Here is a 13417-nt window from a genome sequence, read left to right as displayed (position 1 = left end):
GGCGATGAGCGTGGCACCACCCCTGTGGCTGTGCTGAGATTGTACTTGATGTTGAAATTCCACTCCTCAGAATGGAAACCCTAGTTTCACTAAAAATCCGTTTCATAGCCTGCCTTTAATTCTTTCTCTTTTTTTTTTAATTTCATTGTGTTGTGTTTGACACTGATCTTCCTTCTCTCCTCTGTGCTGATACATTCACATAAAGGCAGCTCTTCTTTCTTTCCCCAGGCTGAAGTGGTCACACGTAGCCACTGGGTGGCAGGAGAGAGCAACTTTAAGCCCATCTCGGCTCATGCTGCCTGGAAACTGAAAGGGATGACGTTGCACACTGAAGGTATTGTACCATGGACTAAAAACACTCCTGAAATAAATCATCCGGGAGATAACACACACACACACACACACACACACACACACACACACACAGACAGACCGATAGACAGACAGACACCCACCGCAGGAATAATCAGAGGGTACTTTCACATTTTTATTTGAAGTCCATACTGATAAATACCATGATTCAGCCTATGATTCACTTATTTCCCTATGCTTATCCCACCTTTCTACAGAACACTATAAACAACCGGCCCTGTGTTGTATGCCAGTGGCTCCACAGCAACCTGGAATAACAAAAGCCAAAGACTCCCATTGAATTGCCTTTTGTCATTTACACAGTGATAAAATGATTCCAGCCAATTATTCACGGATTATAATGACGCACTTCCATAAAGGAGTGCAGTGATAAGGTTCACCCGAAGAAATGAGGCAAAAATAATCATGATAATCATAACAGGGAAACATTTCAGGGGATTTTTTTATTTTTCTTTTCTTTTTAAGATTTTTGTTTGGGCTTTTCCGTCTTTTATTTGACAGGACAGCTAGGTGAGAAAGGGGAGAGAGGTGGAAGACTTGCAGGAAATCGTCACAGGTTGGATTGATCCCTGGATCTCTGTGTCGAGGCGTAAACCTCTCAGTATATGTGCACCTGCTCTACCACTGATCCAACCCGGCCACGATTCCAGGGGATTTCTATAGCAAAACTGAGAATTACAGACAATAGGTGAACATTTGCTATTACTTTACAGTGTTGTTGTCCTCTTGGTAGTATAATATGTATGTATACCGTCGCTGTCGGGCAACCATGTCCAAATGTATTGCTTTTAAGGAAATGAAAAAACATTTTATTGAGCTATTTTTTTCTCACACAAAGTCAAACAAAAATCACCTTGTCACGGTTTAAATATTTATAAAAACCCACAGACAGACTTAAAGGGTGACCAATAGCATTTATTTATGAAAAAATATGAAATGATATATGTGGATACAAGGTTTCTGCCCGAGAGCGACGATACATAAGTAAAATATTAATATATATACACTCACGGGCCACTAAATTAGGTACTACTGTACAATTGGATGGGATTCAACACAGCAGCCATGCCATGAATGTTTGATTTACAGTTTTTGTTGTCGCCGTCAGAAAGCTAACGATTCTACTTTACGTTAGCGGTGGTGTTGTAGCGGAGTGCATTGTACTGAAAGGTGTTTCTAATGTTCTGCTCCTCTCATGTATGCACGTATATGGCGTGGACCAAATATTAGGAACGCCTCTCAATATACTGGAGAGGCAGCAATGCAGCCCAGTTCAACACCACTGGAAACTAAAATCTCCATAATAACCACATAATTAAATTAAAACCTCTCTGACAGTGTCGATCAAAACGGAACATTATTATCTTTGTAAAGGCAGGATTTATGGGATTACGCAGTTGTAGCATTGGATCACATTAGATTATACAAGTGTACCTAATGAAGCGGCCGGTGAGTGTATATATCCGTAAGTAAGCTCAAATATGACATTTAAAAAAAAACAAATAATAATAATATATATATTACAGTACAAGATTACTATTACCATAACTTAATTAAGTTTGAAAAACAGATGGGTCAGTTTCTCTTTCTACTGATTTTCTCCTGAAATGTTTTTTCACTAGAAGACTAAATGATGCATCATTTTCATTTTCTCCATGTTCCATTTGCAATAATGCTATTGAAACCCCTAGTGGCCATGATGTGGGTCAGCTGAAGTTCATAGGAATATGAAAGCTTTAACAGTAGGGGGGTAAATGGAGATGAATGCCTCCTGAATGTATGCATGAGGTTCTGTTTCTTTTATTTTACAGGCAACAAAATGTATGTAATCAAATGAAATCCCCATGTTTTAGTTTTTCTGCAATCTTCATTTTGATCCACAGCTTCAGACTGCCTTGAGTCACACATCCTCTATGATGATAAAGAGTCAAAGATGTCCATTACCATGGCAATTTAAAAACAAATAGAACATCGGGGGTCTGCCTATCTTGAAAGACTAGATATATGAAACGTTAAGACGGTTCTTCTCGTTAAACTGCAAACGGAACAGAACTTACTCTAGTTCTCAAAGTGTCCTGCTTAAAACATTGAAGGCTTTTACAAATATATAAAATTGTCATAATTCTTTAAAAAAATGTAAATAGAAGTAAGAGTTGATAATATCTCATGTTGCTCTCAGTATATGAAACATTATACATAAATTATGTCTGGTGAGCAATGTGAAGAAAAGGAGTCAGCTACCATTACTGTACATTACATTCTGTAATAAATTTGTTGTGTGTGTGTGTGTGTGTGTGTGTGTGTGTGTGTGTGTGTGTGTGTGTGTGTGTGTGTGTGTGTGAAAAATAATACATATAATATTCTAAAGGGGTAATAACCCCTGACACCTGAGCGAACTCCACCCATTGTAGAAGACCATGGAATCCAACTGAATGCTCCGGAATAAAGCAAGTAAGTGAACCTTGAGTTTAGAATATTACTGTATATTCCAGCTATTTCTTCCCTAGGTCAAAATTGAATAAATCATGTAAACGGTTTAGATTAATCTGAACATTATAGTTAGTATTAGTTGGATTGCGGTAGCATAGAACATGAATGGTATAATACAGTATACCATACAGTATTTCTTACCATACCCGTGAATAAATATGATTCAGAGCTTCTATCAGCTATGCTCTTGTTTTAATTGGTCCTTACTTGGTATCATAACGTAGAGATGACACCCTGATCACACACACACACACACTTTCAAACACACTGGAACTGTCTCAGTGTGTTAAGTGTTTGTAGTTTCGGTCAGTGTAGGTAATGATGCTATCAAAGCCTCCATCTATACTCATACACAGGTACATATTCTTCACCTCACTCATATGTCTCTCTGTCTCATCTGCGTCATCTGCCAAGTTTGCTTCCTGTTTGTAATTTATTTGTTTTGACCCATGACGATGACATGTCTGCATTTTTCCCTCATGTGGTGTCACATTCCTGGGGGTGGTCATGATTTCAACTAGGGCCAGGATGACTGAGTGAGTCCTGCAAAGTGTGTTGAGGTGAAATTGTCTGCAGCAGACAGGAAACGACAGGAAAACCAAGCTGGCTTAATGACGCTCAGACAGGTGAGTACAACAACACACTGAACTCTCTTAATAACAACACCAACAACCGCTGCGTTGCCTAGCAATGTAGTGTTGAGTGTGCGCCCTTTTGTTTAATTTAAATCTTTTAATTATTTCACCTTTTTATTTATCCAGGTAAGTCGATCGAGAACAAATACTCATTTGCAACAATGACTTGTCACATTCACACAGTTCCACATCCATACCTGGTACAACCACAGTCTGATCTGCTGGCCACCAGCCCAACACTGTCTCCTAATTGTCAAATTCTGAATAGACAAAATAAAATTACAACTGAACTACTTTAGAAAAATATATTTTTAGTTATTATTTTTTATTGTATTGGTTTGCACATGCAAATAATACACATTAATATTTACATAATCTAAAGATAATTTTTTGGGCTTTTCCGCCTTTAATGTTTTGACAGGACAGCTAGGTGAGAAAGGGGAGAGAGGGGGGTAAGACATGCAGGAAATTGTCACAGGTCGTATTCGAACCCTGGACCTCTGCGTCGAGGCACAAACCTCTCAGTATATGTGCGCCTGCTATACCACTGAACCAACCCGGCCACAATATTTACATAATCAATACAATCAAAAGATGTGATGGAGAGATGAAAAAAACAACCTCAGAGGGGCTTAATCTGGGAACTCTCCGATGCATAGTTTGCATTATCCAATTGAAATAGAAAGAAAAACTAAAATACTGAAAAGAAAAGTGTGATTATTTTTATTTTTCCCAATATCTTGGGCCCTGACTGCTTTAACACTACTGTTGATCCTATAAGAAGTGTCGGGCTACTTACAGTAAGTCAGTTATGTGGCTTAATAATGCCATCATTTTATCATTTCCTTGTGCACAAACACCTTACACACATTTTTTTTTCTCCACTGTGTCACTGTGGGGACTTGTTTCTGTGTTATTGTGTCACAGACCAAACGTTTGAACTCATCCTCCGCAATCACGGTTCCGCTATTTGTTTATCGTCACACTGCCTCACATTCCTCAGTCGCCCTCAGCAGCAGCCGGATGTGGGAAATGGATAAGGGCACACCGCGACTTGCACAGTCACCGTGTTCCTCTGCTGCCTTGTCTGGAGAGAGCAGCAGGGGAAGGGGACTGAGATTGAGCCCATTCTTCCAGTCTGTACCACTGGACAAATATTTGCTCTAGATGAGTTTTTTTTTTCTTCCTTTCTTCACCGTAACACATAGTTGGTTAAATGCCAGTCTTTCTGCATTGTGACATCCTTTTGGCATTTCCCCCCACCACTTAACCCCCTGTACGCTATGACCACGCGCAAATGGCCATGTTTCAGCAGTGTTTTTTCCTGTTTCTGTAGGTGTCTCTCCCTATCTTTTGCATTCCTCTGATGTAACATTCCTCACATTTTCCATCTTTGGGTTGAATGGCTTAAACAATTGTACTCCTTCCTGTTTCTAATTGCCTTTTTGTTTTGGTCTGGCTTCTGCTTCGGTTCGGACTTAAAGCCATGTACGGTAAAGAGCGTGTGAAACTAATTTATCGTTTTATACGCCTGAACAATGACCCATAGGAAATTGGCAGAAACTTCTGGACTTGCAGAGAAAGTACACTGAACAAAATTATGAACGCAACACTTTTGTTTTTTGCCCCCATTCTTCATGAGCCGAACTCAAAGATCTTTATTGTGGCCAGCCTAAGAAACACCTGTGCAATAATCACGCTGTCTAACCAGCATCTTGATATGCCACACCTGTGAGGTGGATGGATTATCTCAGCAAAGGAGAAGTGCTCACTGACACAGATTTAGACAGATTTGTGAACAATATTTGAGAAAAATAAGCCTTTTGTGTACACAGAAAAAGTTTTAGATCTTTGAGTTCAGCTCATGAAAAAACGGGGCAATAACAAAAGTGTTGCGTTTTGTAATTTTGTTCAGTGTATATGACTTTTCCTGCATGGGACACATGGCTCTTAATTCTGTGATTTTCATACAGAATGAATACAGGACAAGTAATAAGAAGGTAAGTTGACCTAATAAATGTTGCAGGGGTCATTTTAGCAGACCTTTCTGACCAAACTGGCCAGACCTTTCACATTTACTTACACAATTTTTTAATATTTAGATTCTGGAAGTGCTTTAAGTTATGAATAAATAAATAAATACAAATAAAAAATGTATATGTCTGCAAGGGAGTTTAGCTCTTACAAGGAATTTGACTTTAATTGTATTATATAATGGAACACAAAGGTTCCAGAGATGTACTAACATTTTTTTAAAGAAACATTTTTATAAAAAGAAATTAAAGAACATTGTTTCTTTACTATAATCTCCTGACTGATTGCCTTGATATAAAGCCTTTAAAGTGAGTAGCATAAAAAACATGTCAGCCCATGCTGAGTGGTTTGTATTTTAAATAATACGTTCTTGTTTGATGATTTGTTCTTTGCATTTGTTCCGAGGACACCGTCCATTTTTGCCTGCGATATCGAGTTATCAAATGCACGTATGACTGTACATAAATGGACATACCTATGGATTTGAAATACATAACCCCTTCTATAGCTGATAAGAGCGAGGAATACCTGAGTGTGTTTTCATGTAACTCTAACTGTTAGACTGTGTGGGTAGCCAGGCTGTGGTCAAATTCATGATGTCAGTTTCTGTCACTGGTAAGAGATAGGCAGTGTAAACTGACTGTGTGTGTGTGTGTGTGTGTGTGTGTGTCAGTGCACTACATGCGTGGTGGTGTGGGTTACAGAAAGCTGATGTGGCAGGCGGCTGCGTATCTCTCTACGAAGGTCAGAGCATGTTCCACGCTGAGATGTTGTTGTGTGACAGTAGAGGGGCGGGTGGGACGATCGTGCCATGACCTCACCTTCCTATGGGGGGGGTGCTGACGACTTCATCATCCTCCTATCAGCCGTGCCGTGTGGCATATGCGAGCCCTCTGTCTGTTACTACTGCCAATGCTCCTCTCTGCCCCCCCCCCCCCCGCCTCCAGCCTCATCCTGCATGCCCAACGCCTCTGGAAAAACAGAGAGAAAGAAAAAGACGAGGGCCATGTCATGGCCTCGCTTAACCTCCTGCGTTTGGGACTATCATCTGTTCTTATTGTTCTGCATGACCGAATACAGTCAACTGTTTCAACGTATAGTTGTATCGATCAAGAGAGACACTTTTTGGATGGCTTGAATTCCCAATTAGAATTTGACAATACGTGGTAAATACATTAGCTGGATGCATGGTTAAACCTCTTTAGCTCTTACCGGTGTATCGCCGCGTGTACCTCGTCCACAGCAATCCTCTCATATCAGTCCCAAAATGTCCCAGTTAGAGAGGAAATGCTGTAAACCTGTTCTTTACAATCGCTCAATGGTGTTTAAAGCGCAGCTCGACTTCAAGGCTCCTAACCCTAACCCTAACCATTGCCTAATCCTAGTGCCTTCCAGGCAGCGCTGCCTGGAAGACGACGTTGGGGGCTTAAAACACCACACACCTTTTACAATCATTCCCTGAAACAACCGAGCAGGCCCGCCTTGTTGCATGATCCAAATTTTTCTTCAAAACGTAGCTATATTGGGGCGCCTGGATAGCTCACCTGGTAGAGCGCGCGCCCCATGTACAAAGGCTCAGGCCTTGTCTCAGCGGCCGCAGGTTCGACTTCGACCTGCCGCCCTTTGCTGCATGTCATTCCCCCTCTCGCTCTCTCTCTCTCTCTCTCTCATTTTTGTTTGTTTGAGATATCTTTTCTATGGGATAAAGGATTTTACTCCGCCGCGGTCCCACCAGAGAGTACCATAAAGAAATGTGTTAGTGACACATGTGTTTCTAGAAGCTCGGTGGTGTAGTGACCAGGGCTGCACAATTAATCGCAATTTAATCGAAATCGAAAATATGGACTTCTGCAATATCCAAATCGCAGGGGCGGGCGCAATATTTATTAAGGGCAAAATATGTGTCAAACCATTCTGAATTAAGTTCTGTGGTGCTACGGAGACATCCCAGCCTATAAATTGTATCCTACAGACTAAAGAAAAAAAATCTGTATTTTATACAGATCCTTGCAAAAAATCACCCTATAATCATTTTCATTGTTTTAATTTTAATATTTTTCAATGAAAATGTAAATGATGATACACAAATGAACATTGTGAGTCATATCGCAATCGCATTTTTAATCAAAATAATGGCAATTGAATATTTACCTCATATCGTGCAGCCCTAGCAGTGGCTACTCACAGCGCTGCTTGGTGACCCCTGTAGCTGGCCAGCAAATGTTACCGGGCTTCTAGTTTTATTTTTTTCCCTTAATTCATGTTTCTCTTTTTTCATATTACTTCATTATATATATATTTTTTTCCTGGCCACATTTTTTTTTTTGCTTTTCTCTCTTCCCTTTCTTCTCACACACATCCAGATTGAAACACATTGAAACACACACACAACGTTGGCATCATACTGCTTATATAACCACTGTTGTTACCTCACTCAAATCCAGATGTTGATGTGTCTCAGATTTCTACTTCAGCACATTTTGGAGGCAAATATTGTACTTTATACACCACTATATTTATATATCGGACAACATAAGTCACAAATTACTTTGCAGGTTTCAGATTATTAATACAAAATATAAATCATCATTATGATGTATTATGGATTAAACTACCCAGCAGTATATCAAGTAGCCTGGTTGAAATTAGCTCTACATTTACCAACATTAGTGATGCTTATACATGAATATATTACTAACTGTAATTCACAGATATTATGTGCTTCTTTCTAAAAAAAAAAAAAAAGTACACTGTGGTATTACTACTTATACTCAAGTAAAATATCAGAGTACTTCTTCTTACACTGGTCCAAATTGTAACTTTCAGGACAATAATTAAGTCTTAATCTCAGTCTAGGACATTTTTAGTTATGGTGTCATGTCCAAAGATAATCTAAGTGTAAACTCTAAAGCAAAAACACTCAATATTTGGACCTTTTTTTTTTTTTTTTTTTTTTTCCTATCCTATTGAAATATAAACAATACCAGCAGAAAATGAAGGCATTTGGCTCTTTACTCCAAACCGTGCAGCTGTCAGAATCTCAGTCGGTCCCTGACTCGTTGTCCCTGCCCTTCTTGGCCTGCCGGGGGCGCTGACAGCACTGTCTGTTAAGGTCACTGCTGGAATGCGAGGAGGGCAGGTGGAATATGTGCGTGTTGTGTAATCAACACTGTTCTGACGAGTACGCAGAGGAGGGGCCACCGTGATATCAGCCGCGGGGGGGGTGGTGGGGGGGGGGGGCTGTAGTATAAGTAGATGTCCTGGCAGGAACGTGAACACAAAGCACCTGTCTGCTCTCCAGCCTCAACTTGCACAACTGCAAAGACTCGCAAAGCCTCTCGGAGTGTGACATCTGACTGCTGCTGCATTTTCACTTCACAACATCAGACAAAGGGGTGATGATGATGATGATGGCTTCCTTCATGTGCAAGACACTGACTTTATTTATCATCTGCATGGCTCTGCAAGAGGGTGAGTAGCATATTTTTGGGTTTCTTGGAATTGTAGATTTTTTTTCTTTTAAATGTATTTGTAGATTTTGAATGAAATCGGGTAAAAGAAAAAAAAAGTCCATGCAATCAATTATCAAAGTTTTTCTTAGCTGGTTTAGATAAAGGTTTTAGGGTCAGGGTTTGAGGTTTACCTAAATGAGCATTGTTACGAAATAGTAAAAGCAGCACGAATTAGTTGAGCAAAAGAGGAAGACGCTGGGATACAAACTGCAGCTTTTGACTCTTTGCCCGTCACCACAGAGAGTACAAAACAAGAGCTGGGTTCAGCATTCCAGAGAATACTTTCCTGTGATAAGCAACCAGCCTTTTATTGAAAAGTAATCACATTGCTACCCACAGCATTATTGATGCAGCCACTTCTTGCAGGATTGTTTGACTTGGATTAAGCTCCCTGATTTATAGTGTAATCAAAATGTTCCACCATAAATCACAATCTCATTTGTTTAACCACACAAATGGGTGTTAACCCGCCAAGTGGATTTCTTTTGTGTTGACATGTTGATAGCCACAAACGGGACACGGTCCTACTGCAAAGGATTAGTCTGCACTTTTTTTAATCTCGGGATGTATTTTTCTAGGTTGTGGACTCCCGTTATCAGAGAGGCCAGAGCAGCCAGCTCAGGCTCCGCACCGCGTCAGGACCAAGCGCTGCTCCTGTAACAGCTGGGATGATAAAGAGTGCATCTACTTCTGCCACCTGGATATTATCTGGGTCAACACGCCAAGGTGAGGCTGCACAGCACTTCAGACATATACACTCAGAGACCTACATTTGTTACTAGACTGGGAGATTAACTAAAAAAAAAAAAACCTAAAATATAGCCTAGTGGGTTTTAGTCAATCTCCCTTTTTTAGCACCGTTATCCAAGCACTTGTTTTACTAACCTTTTATGATGGGTATGTGTCTTTTTTTTTTATTGCAATGGCAATCAATTCAATAAGCACTTAATAACATTTAATTAAATGTGTCTTATAATTTTTTTATGTGAATAAATTATTATATTTTATTGTTATTTATCATGTTTTGAAATAAATTGTCTAATGTGACACCGGAGAATTTCTTTTAATTTTTACAGTCCTGTCTATAAAGACTTTATTCATTTTAAATAACCAAACTAGGTTTTTGTTTAAAGAGTTTTTTTAAGTGGCTTTCCACACTGATGGTCCCATTGGGCCCCTGCCCCTCGTAGCGCCCATCATGTAAGCCCAAACCTAACCCTAAAATGTATAACCCTACCCCTGACCCCAACCCCCGATAGCGCTCATGGACAATATTCAAAACTAGTCCCAGAATCCCAATTGCTTCAACACCGTCCTAATATGTTTCGTTTTCCGTTGCAGTAAACTGCTTCCTTATGGCCTGGGAAGTCCCCTGTCTCGTCGCCGGCGCCGTTCGGCTGAACGTTGCGAATGCCTTAACCCAGCCGATAAAACCTGCTCCGGCTTCTGCCGTCAAAGGTAAGCGCCCTTCCCTTCCTTCCTCCATCTACCTAGATCTACAGCCCATCACGTACCATCCTTTGGATGCTAGATAGTATCGAAGAAGACTCTGTTTCTTCTTTCAGCGTCAGCCGTGTGTGACGAGCCTGAAATATGTTGATGTAGAGGACGAGTCAGAGAGGAGGCGAAATGATTCAGTGTGTGATAATGATTATACAGTATAGGGGTAGGTGTCAGAGTGCAGAGAATGGCCCGCAGTTCCTTGCAGGACTTGATCGAAATCACAAAGGTTTATTAGCAACAGTGCTATTTTGGGAAAGTTTACATTTCTGCTTTTGCTCAAGGAAATGTTTGTTGCGTCTCTGACTTCTTGCCATAATGAAACCACCAGTATGGGTTAGTCACCTAGATGTTATCCTACAGTAGGTGGGGTTTCGAAAGGCACACCCTGCATTCCTGCTCATAAGCATCTAAAGATATATTAGTTTGGTATTCTAAGGAAATTGCTTAGTCAACCCTGAACTACTTTTGCTTCAATTAACATAATAAGGTAACACTTTACTTGAGGGTATCGACATAATCGTGACATGACACTGTCCTAACTATGACATGACACTGTCATAACTATGACATGACCCTGTCATGAACGTGACATTACCAGAAGTTGTCTTGGTCATGACAAGTTTACGTTAAATTTGTTTGGGGTGTCTTTGTAATGACAACTTGACCTTAACCAGGATGACATTACCAGAGGATGTCTTTGTCATGACAACTTGACATAATTGTCATGACCAGTAATGACCTGGTAATGTCACTTTGATTAATGTCAAGTTGTCATAAATCAAGACAACCCAAACAATGTCAACTTGTCATGACAAAAACTGAATGACAATTAATGACAGAAGACATAAACATTTATGACGTTCATGACAGTGTCATATCATAGTTATGACCGTGTCATGTCACGATTATGTCGATACCTTCAAGTAAAGTGTTACCCATAATAATGCCAGGCAAAGGAGGTTTAATTTTATTTAGGCATTGGGAGGGTTGTATCCATGTTTTAACGCTGCTGTTGTATCTGTCCACAGCTCAGAGAATCCAAGGACTAATGTCGTGGGCCCATTGGTAGAATCTGCAAGCACAACCAGCAACACATTGCTGGCATCTTTCAGGTACATAAAGAACCGTTTAGGAGCCAACCTTTAAATCTATATTTGTGCTGTGATTGATGGTCCTTTCTAAGACACACAAAGCTCACCTGTTTTCGAATGTTCTTCATGCAGATCTGTGGTCAAGTCCAACGTTGTGATCGCAAAAGAGATTCTGTCATCAAAAGAGAACCCGGGTGGAGTAAACAGGCTGAGGAGCAGAACGAGAAGGTAGAGAACTGAGCGAAACCTAGAGGCGGTTCAACCTCCGATGGATTCAACCTCCATGGGCCGGAGACTCCTTCAAACTACCTTCAGTGCCAGAACCAGGGTTTTGAAACACGTCAAGAGGCTTAGCAACTGTGGGGATGTGGCGGTGGAAGGATGGCACCAGTTCAAGCATTTGGTCAACAATACCAAGCTTGGGAGACTGGCAGCTCACCGTGACAGAAGCACCACGGCAGGAACACCGCTGGCTGGAGACGTTTGGAGTCATTTCGTGAACTCTCTTTGAACTTTTTTGAACTTAACAATAGATGCCAGGGAAGGATCCATTAAAGCCAAGCACATGGAAACTGGTGTCTTGCCTTTTTGGGAACTACATCAAGAAAGTTTACAATGACTAATCAGTCACTGATCTGTGCTTCGTTTGTTTAAATGGACAAATCACTCCTGGGACAGTTTCAAATCCACAACTCACCTACACCGAGGATTGTTACTTATTCAACATCAACTCTGTATTTAGTTGGTAACTCTTTTGTCAATGTTTACCTTTAATGTTCTTGAAACCATTCTGTCATTGTTGACCTTTGGTTCAGTTTAATATTGCTTTGTATCAGAGCTGGAATCTGGTGTCCTGCCCAGTGTTTACGACACATAAGCATTTTTTTTCTTTTTTATATCGGGCAGTTCTTAAAAATGGCAGCTTGTTCACTCTTGGCAGACATGGTCTCAGTGAAGTGAAAGTCATTTATTTGGGATTTATCTCACAGTTAGCTTTATGCAAGGTCTATTGTGAGCTGCATGCGCACGCACACACGCACGCGCGCGCGCATACAGTCAACTTTCTGCTAGCATAACAACAACAGTAGGCCTATTGTGTTGGCTTGAGTGTTTATTGCATAGCTCCTGTTTAATGTTTTGATTGATGATAAGCCAGAAAGTTTCAACGACCTGCAGCTTGCCAAAAAATGCAACAAATGTTGTTTTTTTCCCCCTGGACAAATCCTTCCTCTGTAATAAGTAACTGGGAAAAGATGACTCTCCACTTATGATCTGCACTTCAAAAGCTTTTTATCTGCAGCCTGCACTTTCTCTGTGCCATGAATCCATTCACTCCATCTGCCATGTTTGATTGTAGTCATCCCACAGACACATGGGAATATAAACCGTCACTGTAACTCTTCTTCAAATATCTCAATGCTGTGTACAACGGATAGTTTACCAGCTTAGAAGTTTACAGTTAAATGCTGAATTGTATATAAAACAATTTATTTATTCTCTAACTTATTCAGAGAAGTATTTATATTTGTATGAATGATGCAGCGACTTGTGTATGACAAAATAAAAAATAAAATGCAAGAAAATAAAAAAATGGTGATTTTATTCTTTGTCTTATGATATCTAATTGCCGTGTCACTCACTGCATGTTCCAGCAAACACTTTATTTCAACTTTTTTTTTTTTACATATTCAGTACTCATATGACATGACAACAATATTGTTAGTGTTTACCACTGGTTCATGTTCTCTTTTCTTTGTTAAACATTGGACCCTAATTGTTA

General features: G+C 40.1%; 1 protein-coding gene across 2 annotated transcripts; it reads left to right on the top strand.

The window, feature by feature from the left end:
- Nucleotides 1-206: 206 nt before the first annotated feature.
- edn2 (endothelin 2) lies at nucleotides 207-13197 on the top strand. Of its 2 annotated transcripts, XM_028597732.1 has the most exons (9): nucleotides 207-334; nucleotides 874-1060; nucleotides 2741-2823; nucleotides 3384-3488; nucleotides 8833-9002; nucleotides 9622-9769; nucleotides 10385-10501; nucleotides 11575-11658; nucleotides 11770-13197. In XM_028597732.1, exons 5-9 carry the CDS (start codon nucleotides 8930-8932, stop codon nucleotides 11867-11869), a joined length of 522 nt encoding a protein of 173 aa, XP_028453533.1. In that variant the 5' UTR covers nucleotides 207-334; nucleotides 874-1060; nucleotides 2741-2823; nucleotides 3384-3488; nucleotides 8833-8929; the 3' UTR covers nucleotides 11870-13197. The 2 variants fall into 2 exon arrangements, with proteins under 2 accessions (XP_028453533.1, XP_028453534.1); XM_028597733.1 differs by lacking the exons at nucleotides 207-334; nucleotides 874-1060; nucleotides 2741-2823; nucleotides 3384-3488 and adding an exon at nucleotides 5352-5497.
- The last annotated feature ends 220 nt before the right edge of the window (nucleotides 13198-13417 follow it).

The sequence above is a fragment of the Perca flavescens genome, chromosome 14, assembly GCF_004354835.1.
Source record: "Perca flavescens isolate YP-PL-M2 chromosome 14, PFLA_1.0, whole genome shotgun sequence".
NCBI classification, from domain to species: domain Eukaryota; kingdom Metazoa; phylum Chordata; class Actinopteri; order Perciformes; family Percidae; genus Perca; species Perca flavescens.
Note: the sequence above shows the minus strand (reverse complement) of the source record. Positions and strands in the feature narration are given on the sequence as shown.

Bases quoted from the DNA above. Each gene is read 5' to 3' on its own strand.
- edn2 (XM_028597732.1), top strand. From the start codon at position 8,930: ATGATGATGATGATGGCTTCCTTCATGTGCAAGACACTGACTTTATTT. The intron at 9,003-9,621 runs GTGAGTAGCATA...GTATTTTTCTAG, and splicing joins CTGCATGGCTCTGCAAGAGG to GTTGTGGACTCCCGTTATCA. The intron at 10,502-11,574 runs GTAAGCGCCCTT...ATCTGTCCACAG, and splicing joins TCCGGCTTCTGCCGTCAAAG to CTCAGAGAATCCAAGGACTA.